Source organism: Megalobrama amblycephala, linkage group LG18 (assembly GCF_018812025.1).
Source record: "Megalobrama amblycephala isolate DHTTF-2021 linkage group LG18, ASM1881202v1, whole genome shotgun sequence".
Taxonomy (NCBI): Eukaryota; Metazoa; Chordata; class Actinopteri; order Cypriniformes; family Xenocyprididae; genus Megalobrama; species Megalobrama amblycephala.
This window is the reverse complement of record NC_063061.1, coordinates 29,639,213-29,657,696: the sequence shown is the minus strand read 5'-3', so window position 1 is coordinate 29,657,696 and position 18,484 is coordinate 29,639,213. Positions and strand designations below refer to the sequence as shown.

General features: G+C 35.5%; 2 protein-coding genes across 6 annotated transcripts in view; both read right to left on the bottom strand.

Annotated features, from left to right (window-relative positions):
* Positions 1 to 2,263: 2,263 nt before the first annotated feature.
* adora2ab (adenosine A2a receptor b) lies at positions 2,264 to 14,775 on the bottom strand. 3 transcript variants are annotated; one of them, XM_048165987.1, is made up of 4 exons: positions 14,453 to 14,775; positions 13,430 to 13,826; positions 10,049 to 10,742; positions 2,264 to 5,387 (listed from the first exon to the last, which is right to left on the bottom strand). In XM_048165987.1, exons 3-4 carry the CDS (start codon positions 10,369 to 10,371, stop codon positions 4,379 to 4,381), a joined length of 1,332 nt encoding a protein of 443 aa, XP_048021944.1. In that variant the 5' UTR covers positions 10,372 to 10,742; positions 13,430 to 13,826; positions 14,453 to 14,775; the 3' UTR covers positions 2,264 to 4,378. The 3 variants fall into 3 exon arrangements, with proteins under 3 accessions (XP_048021944.1, XP_048021946.1, XP_048021947.1); XM_048165989.1 differs by having other exon boundaries at positions 13,430 to 13,696; positions 14,453 to 14,773; XM_048165990.1 differs by lacking the exon at positions 13,430 to 13,826.
* A 1,127-nt stretch (positions 14,776 to 15,902) lies between these two features.
* Positions 15,903 to 18,484, bottom strand: part of specc1lb (sperm antigen with calponin homology and coiled-coil domains 1-like b) — a 45,926-nt gene continuing 43,344 nt past the window's right edge. For all 3 annotated transcript variants that reach the window (XM_048165557.1, XM_048165556.1, XM_048165555.1), the window contains exon 16: positions 15,903 to 17,647. In XM_048165557.1, the coding sequence (XP_048021514.1) occupies positions 17,558 to 17,647 (90 nt within the window). In that variant the 3' untranslated portion in view covers positions 15,903 to 17,557. The remainder of the gene's footprint in view (positions 17,648 to 18,484) is intronic.

Below are 18,484 nucleotides of genomic sequence, written 5' to 3'. Positions count from 1 at the left end.
GTGGAAGAGGTGGGGGCATGTTTGTTGATTACACAGTAACTCAGCAATGTCTTCAAACCTCATTTTACCAGCAGAATGAACCTGCCAGCTGCTACTGATCTATGTGACATGCTGACAGTCTGTTAGCTTCACTCCGATCTGATTTACACAACAAACATCCATGATGGAATAAGATAAATTACTGCGTAAGCCTGGAAATTCGTTTTTGTAAAGGACATCTGTCTTATTAAAAAAATAGTGCTTTCAAAACAAAATCAAACCATGCCACTGCTGCGCTGACTGACATTTCTCAGCTTGAATCAACAAACCAGCAGATCTGAACTGATATACTCTGACCAAGTGCTGGATACATCACCTTTACTGAGCAAATGGACAGAACTGAACAATGGAAAAAGCTTCTATCTTTTTCTTAACTTTTGCTTTTTATTGTTATAATGATTATAATTAGTATAATTGGGTAGTTGCCATTAAAATAATATAAATAATAATACAATTTGTATGTGCACAGCTTTAATAACCTCATTTTCATAATAATAAAAATATATATGTATAGGCTACATATAATTGGTAACACTACAACATGGTCTAATTTTTTAACACTAGTTAATGTATTAACTAACAATATATTTGTTACAGTATTTATTAATCTTTGTTAATGTTAGTTAATAAAAATAGAACTGTTCTATTAATAATAATTACTGTAAAGTACCATATATTTATAATATAATAATATAATATATTTTAATATATTAATGTACATTTTTTAAATTTCCTCAACAAATATTAAAGTAATTATATATATATATATATATATATATATATATATATATATATATATATATATATATATATATATATAATATTTACAGTATTTAATAACTTTTGTTAATGTTAGTTAATAAAAATAGAACTGTTCTATTAATAATAATTATTGTAAAGTTTTATCATATATTTCTATTTTAATATATTATTGAACATTTTTAAATTTACTCAACAAATTTACTCTGTATATATATATATATATAATTAAGTAATATATATATATATATATATATATATATATATATATATATATATATATATATATATATATATATATATATATATATACTTATTAAGTATTATTATATTAATTATTATTAATATTATAAGTTTACTTATTAATAATAAATATTTTTATTAATAATATTATTATTCTCTCACCAAATATAACATTTTGCCATCACAGGAAAAAATATATATATTTTAATATGTTAAAATAGAATTTTTTATTTTTTATATATATGTATGTGCATATACACACATATCTACATTTTTTCCACTGTACTGCTGATTTATAACAAATGTAAATGTATCGACTACCCATGTCTATGATCCTTCAAAGTAAGCCAAATACAGAGGCAATATTGATTAAAGTTATAATTTTTTTTAAAAATGTAAAAATTCTGGGAAGTCTAGCTCACTTGTTCTATTTTTATGAATGGTCACTCTATACTCGCTCCTATAAATGGACCGTTACACACCACAACACCTAAAAATGTCAACTCCCATGTGCCAAATACATGTATCAGTAGTGCAGATCTTTCCCACTCTAAAGCTTTTTAATGAGGAAAAGGGAAGTGTAATGGTACATTTTAAGGCATCATCAAATGCCCCTTCATTTGATTTCCATTGCATTAGGCCGGCCGCTGGCATCAGCAGTCTCTCTGTAAATACAATCATAGCTGGTCTGTGTAGTAGTCCACGATTGTGTTTGTATGCGTGTGTGTCGCAAGAGAGGATTATACACCACTGTCCTACATCCTCTGAGAATTTTATGATCCCTAATCATTATGTTGTGTTGAAGAATAAATAAATCTATTACAGATGACTGCTCATTTAATACACTATTTGTGAATCACTAGTGTTTATACTTGCATTTTTCTGGGAAATTTGGAATCAAAGTCCACTTTATTAAGCACCAAGAAGTCCACTTGATGGTGCACAGACAGTATATGGCTTAAACTCTTATCATAATGAATGTCTGCATTTGATTCTAATCAACACACAAGGTTTTATGCACTCTCAGTAAAAATAGGTTGTCAGTGGGGTTGAACCCTAAGGTGCAACAGATTTCACTGGGCAATACACTTTCATAAGGTACTAATATGTATCATTTAGGTACTAATATGTACCTTTTACCTTTTGCACTTTTTGTATCTGGGTGCCACCCCAGTAACAACTTGTACCTTGTACATGATACATAACACTCTATTTGCGCAAATTTGGTTATAGCTTTGTTTTATTCAGTACATTTCCTTAAATATTAACACATGCTTACAATCAGTACAGTATAATTCAGGTTGGTCATGTTTTAATAGGGCTGCACAATTAATAGAAATTGAGCAGAAATCACAATATCACTTTATCAAATCGCAAAGGCTGCAGTTTATAGGTTCAGCGTGTAAATTTTTGCGGTGTCTAGTGGTGAGGTTGCGAACTGCAACCAATGGCTCAGTCCACCACTATTCCCTCCCTTTCGAAACACATAGAGAAGCTACGGTGGCCAACACAGGACACAGGACACAGTCAAGCAAACGCGCTCTGTAGAGCAGTTTGTTAGGGCTACTGTGGAAACAAAATTGCGAATTCGATGGAAGGGGACTCAAGGCGCATTCTAAGTAGGGCTGCACGATTAATCGCATGATTAATTAGAAAAAATAACATTGAAAGCACGCTTAAATGTGATTCTTAGTGCAATTATGAATTTGCAAAGGCTGCGATTATTTTTTTATGCGCAGCTTGTCAATGAAGTATGGCTCGAAATGCTAATCCATCTCAAAGCACTGCGAGTTTGAGTCACTTATAATGTACATTTGAAAAATCAAACATCTTTCCAGACATGAGAAGCATTTATGTACATCATGTCCAACAAAAGACAACATTTAAAAACATGTCTTTACTCCAAACTCACTTCATAACATCAGTTGAAAGATTCTATGAGATGATGTGGCCTCTTACACAGAAAAAGGCAGTCGTGTTTATTAGTTTCAATCTTCTGTTTATTCAGCTACAGCAATAGTATGATGCCCATAGTGATTTCCTGGAATGACATGTGTTATCTACTTCTGCGGCAGGGCATATCTGGAGTTTCTGTGCAAGAGCACCCTCTGGCTTTCAGATGGAGAAGCATTTACTACTGATCACTGAGCCGTACAGCTCTGACAAGCTGCGCATAAAATAATCACAGCCTTTGCCAAATCGCGTGCAGTTTAATTGCGATTAATCGTGCAGCCCTAATTCTAAGGAAATAAAAACATAATGGTTCATTATGTAAGGTCTTTATACACCACTGAAAACATAGTTATGTATATTACATTGCATTTCTGTGAATAGATCCTCCTAAATGTTACACACTGGACCTTTATTGACAAATGTGTGCTTCATGTTTCAGAGTGAAGAGCGGCGCTGTGTTCTTTTACAAGCTAACAGCTCATGATGTGCTGTTTTCAGTGTCTCAGAGTGGCTCGGTTCACAGTAAAAAAAAATAACGTGCATTTGGAATTATTATTATTACATAATTTTTCTTAAATACTTGATTTTTTTTTATTTTACAATGAAATATTATAATAGTAAAATTTCTAATTTTTTATTTAAGTAATAATAATGATAAATTATTTTATAGTCATATATTAATATATAATCAAAACATTTCTGGACAAATTGTGCAGCCCTACAAACAAGCACATACAGCAAACCTGGAGCTTTTTTCAAATCACATTTTAAATAGCAATCACAATTTTTAATCAGAAAAATTGCAATTAGATTTGTTCCCCAAAATCATGCAGCCCTATGCTTTAAAGCGCTACAGAGGTTCTTGAAAGTGTATTAATGGTACATGTTCTCAGTTTGGACATACAGTACTCCTACTTATAAAGCACAGAAACATGATGCTTCTTTAAAGCGTGCCACACATCAAGGTATTATATGGCACGGTCATAACAGGTTTATCTGAATTCCCCAGAATATTGATTTAATCTATTAGGCCTCTCCCACTTTGGCTGGGAACAGTAATCTTTTAATAAAGCTCCTTAGAATCGCTTTGAATATACTCTACAATGTCAGCAAACTAGTTCTTTATGAGGTCAGAAAATCTGGAAACACCATCAGGGGTGTTTGACTGCAAAGACAAGTAAGAAATTCCTGGAATTTGTGCAGTGAGGGTTCCCACAGGAGCTATGTGATCCTCTCATAGCTTTATCTTTCCTGACCCTGGCCTGGATAGTACTGTAAATGAAGTCACCCTCACTTGCACAACAACTCAGATCAGTGATTGCCTCGCGAAGAACGAAACAAGCCTCGTTTGGGTATTTAACTTGTTGCGTAATGGAAGTGTGTGTCATGACACTTCTGCAAGATCGGATGAGTTGCTTGTCCTTATGGGCACCAGACATCTGACAGGCACATTAGTAACAGCACTACAGTCTTTTACCGTCATGATTTCTACATGGTCTCTGATGGAGGGAACTTCCTCCCTGGTATGTAATGAAAAAATCTGTGTCGAACTGGCTCCATTTAAAGCTCCATTTAAACTGTATCCTAAGTCTTGGAATTCCGTTTTTGGCCTGATTTTTGCTGGCATTTGCTTTGTAAATTCATCGCAAGAAATCATGCCTCGAATGGGATTGGGATCCAGCACAAAGCCACTGGACATCGCACAAGAAGTCTCAATCACACTGACCGCAGCAGAAGAAGCAGTCATACCTCCATTGCTGCTACCAATAGCCAGTCTGTTTTCGTGCCACAAGAAGTGCTGACGGATGATCCTTCGGAAGGTTTGCCTGAAGTCACGTATTCGGTAGGCGTATATAAACGGGTTCACCACTGAATTAGCATGTGAAAGTATGATGGCCAGGTACATGACCCAGTCCTGAGGTCGATCACACTGAGGGCAGAACAATGTGAAGCAGTTAATGATGTGCAACGGGAGCCAACAAATAGCGAAGAGGCCCACGATGATAGCCAAGGATTTGGCGGCGTGGACCTCCCTTTGCAGTGTGGACCGGGATGAGGATCCCTCCCCGTGGGTATGTCCGTGCATGTGCACTAGCTTCTGCTCCATCTGTCTGAGCTGGCGACGGGCAGCCATGAAGATCCGTGCGTAGATGGCCAGCATAGCAAATAATGGAATCAAGACGCAGCCGAAAAAGTTAAAGTAAACCATGTAACCCATGGTGACCACCTTCTCGAACAGGCACTCCGTCATACCTTGAGGACAGGAGCTGTTGTTGTCTGTGGCGATGCCACTGTTCCAGCCCAGCATGGGGGTCAAGCCGATGACCACTGAAAGTATCCAGCATACCGCAATGATGCCTTTGGCTCTTTGGCCTGTGACAAGGCTGTTGTACCTTAGCGAAACAAAACAAAAACAGACATGAAACAGCAATTTTGGAAGGAAGCATGCTATGAAGCACTATGGTGATAAGAATGCCAAATTTGATCATATATTACAACTCTATCTGCCTCAAACAATATGTTAATGTTTCCTGAAGTCCATCCTGAAGTGGGCTGTATTGTTCTGTATTGTTCACTGTCAGGGCTGGAAAAGGGTATGGCATTTTTTTCCCCAAATCCACACAAGCATGCACTGAATTTGCTCCTGGGAAATGTCTATTGTTTAGGTGTTAAGTCCTAGTAATTGTTGCCAAAGTGGAAAATACCAGGATATGTGCTAATAAGAAGCATATATTTCACCTGTATTGTGCCTAGTCTTAAAATAAAACTTACGGGCTTTGTTTTTCTACAACTTTCAATGAGGCTGAAAACTTAATCTTTTCAGTGATATAATTAGAAAAACAATAAGACTTAAATTGTTCAGTTAAATCAGGGGGTTTCAACTGCAAAAGATTATTAAAATCTTTTCACAGTACTTTGAGAGGTGGCAAAAATGCAATCCAATTAACCCAAAAATGAAAATTATCCCATGATTTACTCACCCTCAAGCCATGCTAGGTCTATCTTCTTTCAAACAAACACAATCAGAGATATATTTAAAAAATATCCTGGCTCTTCCTAATGGCAGTGAGTGGGGCCCAATTTTGAAGCAAAAAAAGTGCATCCATCCATCGTAAAAGTACTCCACACAACTCCGGGGAATTAATAAAGGCCTTCTGAAGCGAAGCGATGGGTTTTTTTTCAAAAGAATATCCATACTTAAAACTTTATTAACTATAATAACTAGCTTCAGGCAGACAGAAGCTTACAATACTCCTACATCCTACGTTGTTGCACAGTATGCGGTCGTCTGCCAGAAGCTAGTTATTTTAGTTTAAAAAGTTTTAAATGTGGATATTTTTCTCACAAAAACCCATCACTTCGCTTCAGAAGGCCTTTATTAACCCCCCGGAGCCTTGTGGAGTACTTTTATGATGGATGGATGCACTTTTTTTGGCTTCAAAACAGGCCCCCCATTCACTGCTATTATATAGCTTGGAAGAGACAGGATATATTTAAATATATCTCTGACTGTATTCGTCTGAAAGAAGACTTGGATGGCTTGAAGGTGAGTAAATCATGGGGAAATATTCATTTTTGGGTGAACGATCACTTTAACTTCTAACTTACATGTGTTTGCCCTGTATATTTTTTAAAAAGAAAAGTTTTCTAAAAAGAAACGACTCGTAAGAGTCATTCGTTCGCGTGTCATACTACACTGGTTGCGCTGTATGCTTTTTATTCACTAAAAAGAACCAAATCAGAAGATTTATTCTTTCAAGAGTTGGACTACACTGGTTGCGTTGTAGGTTTTTAGATTCTCTAAGAAGAATCAGCTCAAAAGTCATTTGTTTGCGAGTTTGTGTACACTGTTTATCTGTTTTGTTTTTTTTTACTAAAAAGAACCAGCTCACATGAGATTCATTCAAGAGTCAGACTATACACTGGTTACGCTGTATGTTTTTGATTCACTAAAAGAAACTGGCTTATAAGAGTAATTTGTTCATGAGTCGGGCTGGTTACACTGTTTGTTTGATTGTTTGTTTGATTCACTGAAAAGAACCAGCTCATGTGAGTCATTCGTTCGAGAGTAGACTATTTAATCGGTACGGTGTTCTGTCCTCTTAGGCAGAAGTATGCATGTGAAAACTGTTAATGCAACCAAACGTCATTTGTTTTTTTATACCTACCAGAAACCCCCTCCCAGCCAACCCACAGGCCACAAAAAAAAAAAATCATGGTAACACATTAAAACGTTTTATTAAGAATGCTACTATATTGAGACCCCGCAGACCCCCTGGTTGAAAAACTTGATGCTAAAATAAATTATACAAAGCATATCAGCAACTGCATAAGCATCAGTTTACAAACAGTTTGGAATACAGCTGTGCAAAATCCACAGCCGCTACACATTTCAAACATCCCGTCACACAGACAGCCCTGCTACATGTTTCCTTTGCCAAGGGCAACAGTTGGAAACGGTGGTCAAATGTCAATTGTTCCAAAAATCCTTGGGCTTATATCAGGCCCATCGAGAACAACAGTGGCTGTTTCATTAAACCCAGAGGACTTACTGGGCTCCAGTACTACTGGTACCTCATTCACACACCCACAGAGACTGGAAGCCGGCAGACCTTATGTAATCAACACTTGCACGGGCTTTTGCTGTCACTGCTGTTCTCTTACAACGCTTTGGGCAGCTCAATCTACACCATGAGCAGAAATGTGCATCACACCCTGTAAGCAGGCAGGTGGTAAAGTCCCACACCTTTCAGCTTCCGAAAAGTGCTGCTGAGAACTGCTGGGCCAGAGGGTTTAAGAATAATAATTACGATGTTCAACTGGAGTGCAAAATGTCCCAGGTTTAATACCACACTTTTACATCTTCAGTAAATTAAGTTTATATCATTGGACCAAGATATAATTAGTAGTAAAAAATACTAAAATAAGTATAACTCTTTATGATAAATACTTCAATCACTAATTAAAGTGTGTATACACACTATTTATTCCGAGAAACCCTTAACCTCAGTATTAAACTCCCTCACCGTTTGTGCTACATACAATGAATGATACCACAAATCATGTGGCTTGTGGAGTAGACGTGTGCTATTATTTTTGTAAAGGATCAGACCTATGATTTACAGCTAACGGACAATAAAACGGCTGAAAAATCCCCTAGGCTTACACTGAAGGAGGGACCTGAGTCAAATCTAGAGACTTGGGCCTGTTTAAAAAAGCATCTAGCAACCAGGGTTGTATGCCATTTATAATTCAATTGAGAATGGCTTTTGAATTACAAATCAATTCCAGAATTTGAACGGAGGTAGCAAACAGGATGCAGAATTTCATTTTGAATTTGAGTGTAAAAAGAATCAAACTGAATTGATTTTGAAAAAAAGAAGCAACATTTGTTTTTGAATGTTTGTAGCTGTTTGAAAACTTTGAAACAAGTAATAGATAGATAGATCATTCTACTTCCTGTAGGGTGTGACTTGTTTGCTCCTCCTTTGTATGTCACTATGTTACAACATGGTGCCAGATTAAGTATTGATTATTGATTTGGCTCTACTGAAATTAACTATTCTTGAAACATTTGTCAACAGTGTAAAGCTGCATGATGCCTATTTACTGCAAAAATCATTGCAAGCAGAGAAAGAGAGATTAAAGGGGAAATTACATGTATTTGAGGGAATTATAGTGCATGTTGTGCCCATTATCAAGTCATTATCAGGAAAAAGGCACTCAGTCTAGGAGCCTTTAACCTCATATCAAAACATTTGCAAAATTCACATAAATAAAGATTACATAAGATTACATATCTGCAAACACGTTTCATTCTAAACCTGTATGAACCATCTTTCCTCTGTGGAATGCAAAACAAGATATAGAATATACATTCTTCAATATATTTTATGCCCCCATGAGTAAATAATGACAGACTTTTCATTTTTGTGTGAACAATATATATTTATTTTGGGTTGTGTGTATGTCTGCATTCCAAACCGGTATAAAAAAAAAGGACTATATCACTATCCAGTGTTATTTTAGTATCTTTGAGAAATTTTATAGTTTTTATTAATATTTTGAATTAATATTTGAATATTTTCAGTTTTCATTAAAATTTTAGTTAAATTTTTAGTAATTTAATTGGGTTTTTGTCAATGTTTTTTTTAAATATCTTTCATATGGAAGTCTTTTTTTCTCAGAATTGCGAGTTTATAATGCAATTCTGACTTTATAACATGCAAATGCGAGTTATAAAGTCAGAATTGTGAGATATTAACTCGCAATTCTGAGAAAAAAAAGACAGAATTCCCTCAGAATTTTGACTTTATAACTCGAAATTACGAGTTTACATCTTACAATTCTGAGAAAATAAGCAATTCTGACTTTATTTCTAGCAATTATGAGTTTATAACTCGCAACTCTGACTTTATTTTTTCTTAATTATGTGTTTATATCTTGCAATTCTGAGAAAAGAAGTCAGAATTGCTACATGTAAACTCGCAATTCAATTTATTTCTCGCATTGTGAGGTTTTATCTTTTATTACAATCTATTTTTATACAATCTTCCATAATTTCCATGTTTAATGTTTTTAAATGTCTATAGTTTTTATTAATTCGTATTTTAGTTTTAGTTATTGTAGTACATGACATGAAACTAAATTAAAATGAGAAATTTTACCTTGTTATCTACTTTGTTTAATTTATTTATATTTATTTTTTTGGTTTTATTATAACACTTTTTTTATTTCAAGTAAAGATTTTTTTTTTAATGGTGTTAGTTTCAGTTTTAGTTTTTGTTAACTATAATAACCCTGCTCCCATTTGCCATTATTTAGACAAACAGACAAGACTGCAATTCTGATAACACAAGTTTTGATCAATTTTTAGCATTAATAATAACCAATTATGAATGTACTGGTAGTGTGAAAGAGGAAACTTTGTCTATGTTCTTGCTATGGGGCGACTCTGTAATCTGTTCTTTAAAGCAACCATGTGATCAGTAATCTTGTTCTTAATAAAAGTTTGCCTTCAACTCATACCTGAAATTCACAACCTTTCACTCACCTCAATGGGATCTTGATGGCAATGTACCGATCCACAGCAATGGCCAACAAACTGAAGATGGAGCTCTGCGTGAGGACCAGCACAAAGCAGGCGATGAAGAGGCATCCATGAAAATGGCTGCAAAAGCCCGTGCTGATGGTGACGGCAAATGGAATGGCCAGGAGTCCCACTGCGATGTCCGCCACGGCCAGTGATACCACGAAGAAGTTGGTGATGCTCTGGAGATTGCTGTTGAGGCAGACGGCCCAGCACACCAGAACGTTCCCTGCCACGGCCAAAACCGCAATCAGTAGCTCAAGAACAATGTAGACGAGAGAAGACATGGTTCCATCAACCAATATGAAAGGACATCCTCAGAGACACACATAGTTGTGCTCCCGATAATTGCTCAGTGGGACTCTGCCACTCAATGGCTCCTGCACTAGGTGTGAGGACGAGCCAATCCAACCATTGCTCTAACCAAATTTCTCTTTTTGAAAGGAAAGAGGGAATAGGAAGAACCTGGTATCAGCTGCTAAGCCACTTTGGGGCTCACTGTGGTAACTGCAGGGTCAACAGAGACACCCCTCCATAAATCTTGATTTACCCGTTCACCAGCCTGTCCTTTAGGTCCAGCTCACTTCAGCCTTTCATTGAAAGGAAACAGATGCTAGATTGCATGAAGCAGCTTCGACCTTCAATGGGACTTCTTAGCCTGTAGAAAGAACAATCACATCGCAAAATAAAAGATCAACATCTCTGGGTCACAAAAGCAATCCATCTCTCAAACAGGAGGTCTCCAGCAAAAGAAGACAGACCAAATCCAACAATAAGCTTTTATTTTAAGAAAGACTCCACAAGTACGAATGAAATATTTGTGCATGCCTTATTTATCACAAGACCCGGTCAGCACTTCCTCCATTAGTTTCTAGGATGTGTACAGTTGAACTTTGCAATGCCTTTGCTATTATTGGCTTAGAATCATGAACAAGTATTCTTTTGTACCCATTCATGTGATTCTGCTTTCATGTTACATGGACTTTCTACTAGAAATGCATCAGTTTCACCTTTATTAAATGAATAAATGGTAATTATTGGTAGTCATTTCTTTTATATCATAATCAAACACACATTCAAAAGACTTTTGAAGTGTTTTTGAAATAACCCTTTTATGCTCACAATTTAAAAAAAGAATTGTTGGTTTAACTTAAAAAAGTAAGTTTCACTGGTTGCCTTAAAATTTTGAGTTCACTGCAATTAAAAATTTTAGTTAATACAATGAAGGCGATTGGTTTAATCGACAGAAACTCAAAATATTATGTTATCTGAACCACATTAATTATTGAAGTTGATTTGACAAAAGAAAAAATGTGTTAAATCATGAAAATATATTTTTTTACAGTGTACCCAGCTTGCATTTATTTGATTAAAAATACAGTAATTTCTATTTTAATATATTTTAAAATGTAATTTATTCATGTGATGGCAAAGCTAAATTTTCAGCATCATTACTCCAGTGTTTAGTCACATGATCCTTCACAAATCATTCTAATATGCTGATTTGCTGCTCAAGAAACATTTCTTATTAGTATCAATGTTGAAACAGTTGTGCTGCTTAATATTTTTGTGGAAACAGTGATATATTTTTTTCCAGGATGAATAGAACTCCTTTGCATTTATTTGAAATAGATTTTTTTTTGTCTTTACAGTCACTTTTGATCAATTTAACACATCCTTGCTGAATAAAACTATTCATTTGTTTAAAAAAATCTTACTGGCCCCAAACATTTGAATGATAGTATAAGTTTCAGCTCTACTTCTTTAGTATTTGATAATGTCTGAATTGTTCAAATACAGTATGCTCATCTAAAAATGTCTGTCTCTATGTGTAATTAAATCATTCTAGCTATCCTTTAACTCTTTTGATTTCTTTATTGTGGTTTTGTGAAGGCCTATCTAGAAAGAATTGAGTAACTGCAGCATTCCTTCCAAGGTAGACCGCATTATCTTTTATTTATTTATTTTTTTAGAGATTTCTTATCTTTTAGCTCTGTTTGATAAGGCACAGAAATGCTATGATTAAAGTCACAGTCAATCTTTGTGGGGTTTAGTGCTGTGGTTTTCTTTTTATAGTACAGTGTGACTGAGGTATGGCTGTTGATTCTCTCAAGTGAAAAAAAAATGACAAATTGTTTCCAATGCACAGGTCCAGAATCATGTTGCGTTTTAACAACTTTTACCTCAGCAAGCATCGTTCTACAAAACGTTTCCTGTGCATTTAGGTGAGGTACTTTCCGAAACTTGTTGAACTGTTACGAAGTATCTTAATATTAAGCACATGATGTCTGGACTGAAAAGAATGTACCAGGTCCCTCATGAGTCACGTCATGCACGTCTTTATTTAAAAAAGGGGTGGGAATGTGGAAATATTGTACAGTATTCAGTACTGTAACAGATGCTCAGCGAGCGTGTTTGGCGTGAGAGGAAATGATGCTGAGGGTTTGGGAACTATGATAAGCATGTATCTGTCATAAAAAAAACCTGTCATTAACAGTTCTGTCATTTTAGTCTAGTTATTTTAAACCTGCCACTGTCAGAGAAGGATATGCCTTTTACAGATTGTAAATTACATCACTTTTCTGTAAATCATTCCATAAATAGATGTAGATAGGTAGCGGACAGGAACTTTTTAATTTTTTATTGTAATATTTTAGCTTTAAAATCTTACTTAAAATCATTAAGAATCGTATTAATTATAATCTAAAAGTTAAAGTGTTCAATTTTTTGTCCCTTTAATCAGCTTTTGGCCATGAGGTGTGACAAAAGATTAAAAAAATAAATGATTAAATAGACCCATATGAGGTCATAAAATGTGTATGCATGGCATAATACTTGTAAAAGATAAAAGAAAATAGGAAAAAAATGCTATTAAAAGTAGTTTTTAGCACAGTAACTTATCACACTGACTGTACACTGTAAAAAATGACTGTTGTAGTTATCACAACTTAATTTTTTTTTTTTTTTTTTGGTGTGATAACTCAAAAATCCAAGTTGATTAAACTTAAAAATTTAAGGCAACGCCTACACTTATTATTCTAAGTTGTTTATGTCGAAAGAACATATTATTAGTTATTCTAATGGTGAATTTTAAGTTGTGATAACTTCTAATTGCAAAAGTAGACTAATGTCACTCCTTGTCTTGAGAAAAAAAAAAGTAGAAAAAATGAGAAAAACAATACGTGACGTTATCCAAAAATAACGAATACATAGAACACAGGTGTCACTTTGTTTCCAAAACTGACAAAGCCACTTAATCTAAATCCAAAGTCAATACTTTCAGTTAGATCTAAAACATTATTAGTAAACAAATACAGTTATAAACACTTTCGTTCCGTTACTCACTTTGGCTGTGTACAAGCGCGTTTCCGTCGCGCACCTGAGTTGTAGGTTTCTCCTCTGGCATCTCATCGCTTCTTAAAGTCCAACCGCAAAACTGCTGAACGTACGTACATTCCACACGTTTTCCTCACCCTGACAAAGTACACTTACAGACTACTCTGAACGTGTTTGGTCGAGGAAAAGGCGAGCAGCAGCTTCCCTCAACGCTCCGTGGAGATGTGTGGTGGCCACAGACAAGTGCGCGCGCTTTCACAGTGACACTGACACGCGCTGTGAGAGAAAGAGACGCACTCCTGATTGGTTTTCGTGGTTACATTAAACATGATGTTTTCCTCGCTACGTCTACATCTGGGGAGGTAACCTCTTCATCATACTGTCATACTGTCATGTTTCATATTTCCTGCAGTTACAACAATAAAAGTCAAGGCATTAGCCAGCGCATGATAAGTAGATAAATAAAACAACAATAGTAGCCTAATAAAAAAAATAATAATAATAAATATTTATTTAAATGAGTACGGTTTTGATTTATGTACAACATTTACTATATATATATATATATATATATATATATATATATATATATATATATATAACTGATATGTGAGAAAAATGTTAACTTTGCAACAGTTATTTATCGTTAGTAAGCCCGCTTTGAAATGTAGTACTCAGCCAGCACAATGGGCCAGCTGATGTGAACGTGAGGACAAGGAAGTGAGGGACCTGTGATGGGTACCGTGAGGTTGTGTGCTTTCTCACGTACAGCTGAAACATCCTGCTTCACCTCAGGGCCACATGAAGATAAATGTATGTAATCAGCAAACCAGAGGCTGAGGTCCACCCACCAAGGACTTCATTAAAGCACGCAGCGCACACTGACATTTCTTAATGTTTTGGATCTAATACATAAGCCGAAGACTTTTTTGTGGCCCTTCAGTAAATCAAATCACAGCCTCCCTGCTCACCCTTTACTACAGCCTTGTTTACGCTTGGACAAAAAAACCTTCGGCACAAATAGACACTTACCTCAGAGTTCCAGACACAATCGGTGTGAAAATGAACGGTTATTTTCGTAGAAGGAGGAAGTTCTTGAGTACAGCTGTTTAAATAGACCTTTTTTTGCTGGTTCAATTCTTTCTTTCCACAAGACAAGGGTGTAGTTTAGATTATTTATTTATTTTCCACATTTCTGTTTCTTCCCTTAAGTGCCATGCACGACTTCCAGGAAAAGGCTATTTAAAAAGAAGAAGAAGAAGAAATCTTGATTACTGTGCAGTTTCAGGATCATGTGATCTTGGAGTAATTTAAATACTACTAGGTTAATTTAAAACAGGCGTGTGTGTTGTAGAACTTTAACTCATGTCTACAGAAAGGTGTCTTTGATTTAACATTATGGATCTAAAAGGTTAAACCTACTCAAGCTGGAAATGTACTGAATTTATGTACCGTAAAAGTAATTGTTAACCAGTGACAGAAGGACCCCCAAAGACCAAGATGAGATCAATATATCAATAATGTTTAAATAAACATGAGGGATATTTGAGAAGAAAATAGTTTGAGAAGAGAGTATTATTTTTACTATTAAATTTTGAATTGGGTTATATTTTAGTTATTTCTATTTAGCTTTATTTTCAATTGAGTTTTTGTAATTTTAGTACTTTATTTCAGTTAATGTTTAATTTTTTAGTGTTTTTATCTGATATTTGTACTTTGATTTCTGCTTTATTTCAAATAAAGAAAAAGATTTTTAATAATTTTAGATTACCATAACACTCACTGTAAAAAATAACTGTTGGTTTAACTTAAAAAAGTAAGTTTCCTGGTTGCCTTAAAATTTTGAGTTCATTAAAATTAAAAATTTGAGTTAATACAATGAAGGCGATTGATTTAATCAACAGAAACCCAAAATATTATGTTATCAGAACTACATTAATTATCTAAGTTGATTTGACAAAAGAAAAAATGTACCATAATTTTTACCACAAATATTCGTATTCTTCAAAAAGCTTACGCTGCATGTCCTACGTCTTCCTTATTCAACTTACGGAACGAAAGCGGCGCCAGTTCCATTTTTTCCGTAAGTAAAATAGGGAAGGCGTACGACATACAGTGTAAGCTTTTTGAAGAATACGAAAGTGCATTTTTGGCGGAACCACTTGGAAGGCTTATCGTTTCGCTTGATTAGACCCTCGTCTGGTATCGTTTAAAGCCCTTTGAAGCTGCGCTGAAACTATAATTTTGACCTTCAACCGTTTGGAGGCCATTGAAGTCCACTATAAGGAGAATAATCCTGGAATGTTTTCATCAAAAACCTTAATTTCTTTTCGACTGAAGAAAGAAGGACATGAACATCTTGGATGACATGGGGGTGACTAAATTATCAGGAAATTTTATTTGAAAGTGAACTAATCCTTTAAGTCTCATTATAAAACCATGCAAAAGCTCATTCACACAAATAAATCAAACACACACTGAACACATTTGAAAATATCAAACTGTATTTGTGCACACAAATATTGTTCTCACAAAACCTTTGCTTACAGGAAACCTTATTTTTCTTCAAAATCCCCCCTTATCGTACAGTGCTCCAAGAATCTTGATAGTGAAACATTAAGGTATTTGTAGTGTCAACAAGGCTCCAGGATTTATACAAATATGAATTATGGCAAGTTTTAAAGAACAGCACAGCAACATATGATGTGATGTTGTTCAAATCAAAGCGTTCATATCAAACTCCATGTGACTAGGTAGCAAAACAGAGGTTACGTCTCACAAGAAGATCCAAACAAAAATACTCCTTGTCACTACTGACCTTTTCTAGGAAATTCAATGTCAGTGTCAATGACATTTCCACATATAAACAGAATCTATCATTTAAAACACGACAGAGCTCTCTGTAGCGTAAATAGAATAAGTTAGTTTTGCGACAAACACGACTTGCCCTTGACATAAAATTCATTTTGAACTGCTGTCATTAGCAACACACTCGATCCCTTCAAAGAGGTCTCGAATTGGCAAATAATCCATGAAACAAACATATTAAAACAGCAGTGCATTGAAGACAGCAGAGCAAGTTTACCTAAAACAAAAATTGTGCTCTTGGCAATTCTTCTTCCATGTAAGGCTTCGGTTTTGTGTGCGGAGGCTTATCTTTGACAGACGTATAGTATATAAAGCATGAGTAAACCATGAGCTGACAGTGTGGATGGATTGTAGTCGTCTTATTTCACATTTCATTTAGGTAAATACACATTCAGCCTTTTTGTATTTGTGCTTTTTTCACCCATAAGACAAACTCAATCTGAATCAGCAAGCTTCCAGAACCCAGCTGGCTTTATGTGTCAAATAAGGATTAGTAGTGCGTAGACAAAGGACTGAAATGCTGAAAAATATTCAGTAAAATAGAAAACAAGCAGCCATGCATTTCATTTGTGCTGATATTTCAAACAAAAAACTTGCAGCATTTTCAGTGATCAGCTGGAATGAGCATTGAGGGGGGGGAAAAAAAACACTTTCTGGCCAAACAGCTTCATTTCAAATTACATATTAGCTTTCATTTAGTGTATGAAAACAGTACAATATTATAATAGCAACAAAACAAGGTTTACTTATTAGGAAAAAAAGGCTAAATAAATCAGGTTTGAGCTTATTCAGGCTAAGGGAAACACAAAAAAAAAACAACATTTTTGTGGGCGAAGCCTGTTGTGGCATCACTCTTTGGAATAAATACTGATAATCTAAGACCAATACTGGCATCCTTTTGAAAAAACAACCATTTTCAAAGGCAACTGTTTTCCAAGATACGTGTTTTTGTTGATTCATCGGCACAATACGCTTTAAATCGCGTTGCATTGTTATTAAAGGAAGTTGCTGGCTCATGATCTCGCCAACGTCCCACTCCTCTTCAAAAGTATTGCCGCTCAGAGAAGCTTAGTAGGATCTGGCCAGCCTCTGCAGCCATAGAGGATTCTGGGAAAACACATTGGGAGAGAACTATAAGTTGTGTGGGTCGAACAAGCTTCCCCCATGCGCAGCTAAGGCATCTGGGAAATTTGTAGCATCTTGGAAGTAGCATTTTGCAGCAAGGCGAACTGAGGTAAGCTGCCAATACAGCCCTGTTCAAGAAGATTCTCAGGTCTCAAAATACTTATAGATGGCCGTCACGTAGGTCATGACGCTCTGCCAGTCGGGTCTTTCTGTGTGCACCATTTCACCAATGTCCTGTCAGACACAGAGATTGAGTCAGAAACGGGAAGGCAAGAGCATTTGCTCTTAAAAAAAAAGACGTTTGCGTCAACCTATGTGATGTTACACATGCATCTTGCCACAGCTTGTTGAGCAAACATTCCAGCTATCAGTTACAGTTTTCAACACTAAAACTGCTAAATATAGTCATATTATTACACATCTATTTATGTAATACAAACTTAATTGGGTAATTCTTAATATATGTTGACCGCATGACACCTGAAACCATAAAAACAAAAACAACAATGGTTCACATTTTTTTAACATTGAAACGGGACAAAACAAACTGCTGGGTAGAATATGTATATAAAATCCAGTTCACCCAAAAATTATTTAGTCACCTTCAAGCCATCCTAGCTGTATATGACTACCTTCTTTCAGACAAACACAATCAGAGTTATAAAATATCCTGGCTCTTCCAAGCTTTATAATGGTAGTGAATGGCGCTCACGATTTTCAAGTTCAAAAAAGTGCTTCCATCCATCATAAAAGTAATCCATACGGCTAATAAAGGCCTTCTGAAGTGAAGCAATGGGTTTTTGTAAGAAAAATATCCATATTTCAATCTTTTGGCGTAGACGGTCTGCCAGAAGCTAGTTATTTTAGTTTTTAAAGTTTTAAATATAGATATTTTTCTTACAAAACCTATCGCTTTGCTTCAGAAGGCCTTTAACCCCCTGGAGTTGTATGGATTACTTTTACCCCTTGTTTACACTGCATGCGTCTGCGGCGCGTTACAGCTCCGGCGAGGTTTTGTTCCGTCCTCTACGCGGTGTCAACTCACACCAGAAACATTTCAAAAGCGAAGCG